Source organism: Rhipicephalus microplus, chromosome 7 (genome assembly GCF_043290135.1).
Source record: "Rhipicephalus microplus isolate Deutch F79 chromosome 7, USDA_Rmic, whole genome shotgun sequence".
Lineage (NCBI taxonomy): Eukaryota > Metazoa > Arthropoda > Arachnida > Ixodida > Ixodidae > Rhipicephalus > Rhipicephalus microplus.
Genome location: NC_134706.1, coordinates 113,076,900 through 113,079,637, shown reverse-complemented (window position 1 = coordinate 113,079,637; position 2,738 = coordinate 113,076,900). Strand labels below are relative to the sequence as shown.

The 2,738-nt window shown below is 49.1% G+C and overlaps 1 protein-coding gene across 1 annotated transcript; it reads right to left on the bottom strand.

Annotated features, from left to right (window-relative positions):
- Positions 1 to 690: 690 nt before the first annotated feature.
- On the bottom strand, positions 691 to 2,057 carry LOC119179884 (uncharacterized). The gene is made up of 2 exons (XM_037431001.2): positions 1,476 to 2,057; positions 691 to 1,108 (listed from the first exon to the last, which is right to left on the bottom strand). Exons 1-2 carry the CDS (start codon positions 2,013 to 2,015, stop codon positions 791 to 793), a joined length of 858 nt encoding a protein of 285 aa, XP_037286898.2. The 5' UTR covers positions 2,016 to 2,057; the 3' UTR covers positions 691 to 790.
- Positions 2,058 to 2,738: the final 681 nt, after the last annotated feature.

Here is a 2,738-nt window from a genome sequence, read left to right as displayed (position 1 = left end):
GATTGGCAGCTGTACTAATTAAAGCGCACAATATGAACAGGTGAGCTTGGTGGTTCGAGCGTTATTGCAGTCTTTCTTACTCTTTTTTTTTTTCTTCCCGCATGTATGTTGCGCCAGCTCATCGGCCTCCCGTCAGCCTGACTTGCTGCTGGTAGTGGACCTGCCCACAGGCTTTGTCTTATTGGATGTTTGAGGACTCTCGCAGAACTGGCTGCATTTTTTTAGGACTAAGTGGATTAATTAATTCTCTTGATTGGCGAGACGCAGCAGGGCATGAAAAACTCGAACGAAACTGGCTGCATTGGTTTCTCTGGCACACGCGTGAAGAAGGTTGATTTTCACGCTATATCTAAATTTTTATTTTGCGGAGTTTTCACGACCAACACACATCTCAGACACCTATACCATCTCGCACTGCTTGCCTTTCGCAGCGCCCATGTACTTAAAAACAGTTGTAATACCCGTTTCGTGTTCGTTAAAGCGCGAACACAACTCAGAACCCCCCCCCCCCCCTTTATTTGCGCCACTGGTGCTGGAGACAGCAAGTATGCCACGTAAGTAAGCGATCCAGAATGATAGTAAAGAAAATGTCGAAAGCACGGACTGCGGAGAACGTCGGCGTAAGAGACCACTGAAACGGGACGTGCCACTCCTTGCATACGAAATCATACGCTATGTCAGACAAGGAAATATTCTTGCCAACCTCTTTATTTCTAGCTATTTACACAGGTGGCGACAGTCGCGTCATGTTATTAAAATATTTACAGATCACATGTTAAAATGAAGCGTCTCATGACGACTGTACGAAGGCCACCATAGCGCGGAGGTCCACCTTGCAGGAGGAGTACGCCTGAATGCAGGCAGGAATGCCGCTGGACCGGCCCCTGTGGTAGGCCTTCTCAAAGTCCACGAAGGCGGAGTCCTTGCCGACGGGTCCGAGACGGCGCATGAAGGAAGCTACACGGTGGCCGTAGCGGCCGTAGGAAGCGGGGTCCGCGCTGACCTCGCAGGAGAGGCGTAGAATGCAGTGGTTGGTGTCGAGTTCGCGGACCAGGCTGATAGCGTTCTTGATCACGTTCGGGTCGGTTTCGACGCTGCTTCGGCGACCCTGAAGCAATACGAAAAAGAGATCAAGTAGGAACAGAAAGAATCAGGTGCGCACGAAATGTATGGGAGGAACACGCAAATGTCGGCTGCTTTTAACGAGTCGAAACGTACGTTAATGCAAAATTGATTCAACGTGGAATTCGTACAATAACACTGCTCTGAGGCGTGAATATAGAAACAATTTGAACAACTCGACTTAAGTGGACTGATGTAGAAAAAAAAAATTTAAGCATGACCACCGCCAAGTTACAACCGAACATTACCACAGCATCTTGCCATTCTACTGGAGTGTGGCATGACGACAACAGTAAAGCCCGCACCTAAGCGCGGTGAAAGGACGCAATGAAAAAAGAAAAAAAATTACTCACTCGAATAGTTGCAGCGTGTTTCCCTTCCACGTTGACGAATGGGCTCTTCAGAGCCGAAGATGCTTTCAGTTCAGTGGCCTTGTCGCCTTTGACGCTAGCAGATCCGCTGGACGAAAACTTCACCTTGGGTGAATTGAAGTTGGTCGTGGCGTTGGCGAGCATTTTGAAATCCTTGACGGGCAGCCGAAGGGACAGCGGCTTTTGCCTGGCACCCCCGATTAAGTACGGCAACGCCGCAATTGGTACGGAGATTGTTGGGCCGGAGAAGAAGCCCTTTGGGTCGGGGCGTGGCACGACACGGTCGGGCAGCTTGTTGCTTTCGATGCCGGCTCGCAGACCAACTCCGTAGCGACTAACTTTAAACCAGCCGAGCCTGTCGAGGAGCTTCATGGCGATAGCGAGCTTGAGGCCGGCAATACCGCCTATGCTCGTGACCGCCGAAACAGGCAGCAGGGCCAAGCTGGTCAGGAACATGCCGTTAGCAGACTGGACGACAAGGAGGGCCAGGAAGGTGGTGGCGACGAGTGTAGACAGCTTCATGATGAGTGTAGTGTAGCTGCGGTGATCTGTGCTCGGCAGTCGAAGGCACGTTCGCTTTTAAGCGATCCACTCTCTTTGTTAGAAACCCAACACGACATACGATTGGCGCAGACGATTAGTAACACCCACCGCTTTTTTCCTCCTCTCTGCACATTCTCCTCTTATTCAACACTCTCTCACTTAGCCCTCATACCATTTCCCTTTCCGCAGTAAAATCTTTTTCTGGAGGAAAAAAAACAAACGAAAAAAACCTACGCAGACCAAATCTAAGTCACCGCGTGACCGGCAAGTGCGTGAAGTTTTATAGCTCTGATCAAAGAAATACAAAAAGCATGACGAACTATCATGTGACCCTAGAACCTGTGTAGAGAATCGTCAGTAGTTCAGGGAGTGCTTGGCCGTCTGGGGTGACAGCCGTAATCTCTACCATGAATCACAACAGAAAAAAAAAGCATACCTGCCCTTTTTAATGCTCATGCACCCGGATCACTGAATACTAACAAGATTCGTTGTTGCGCAAAATTACGCACTCGGTTAAAAAATGCAGAATCATAAGACAATCTAAAAAATAAAGAATTACGCCTAGCCGATGCACTATGAACAAGAATAAGACCGCAAGGGTGTGAAAAGCAGGTGATATGCCCTTTTACCACCCAGCCCAAAATACGACCTCCTTTGGAAGACGGTAAAATGGGCTGAAACCGCTGTCTTACCATGATCATC

Excerpts from the sequence above, each read along its gene's own strand:
- LOC119179884 (XM_037431001.2), bottom strand. The coding sequence starts at position 2,015 with ATGAAGCTGTCTACACTCGTCGCCACCACCTTCCTGGCCCTCCTTGTC. Across the intron at positions 1,109-1,475 it reads AACACGCTGCAACTATTCGA|GGTCGCCGAAGCAGCGTCGA; the intron begins GTGAGTAATTTT and ends GTATTGCTTCAG.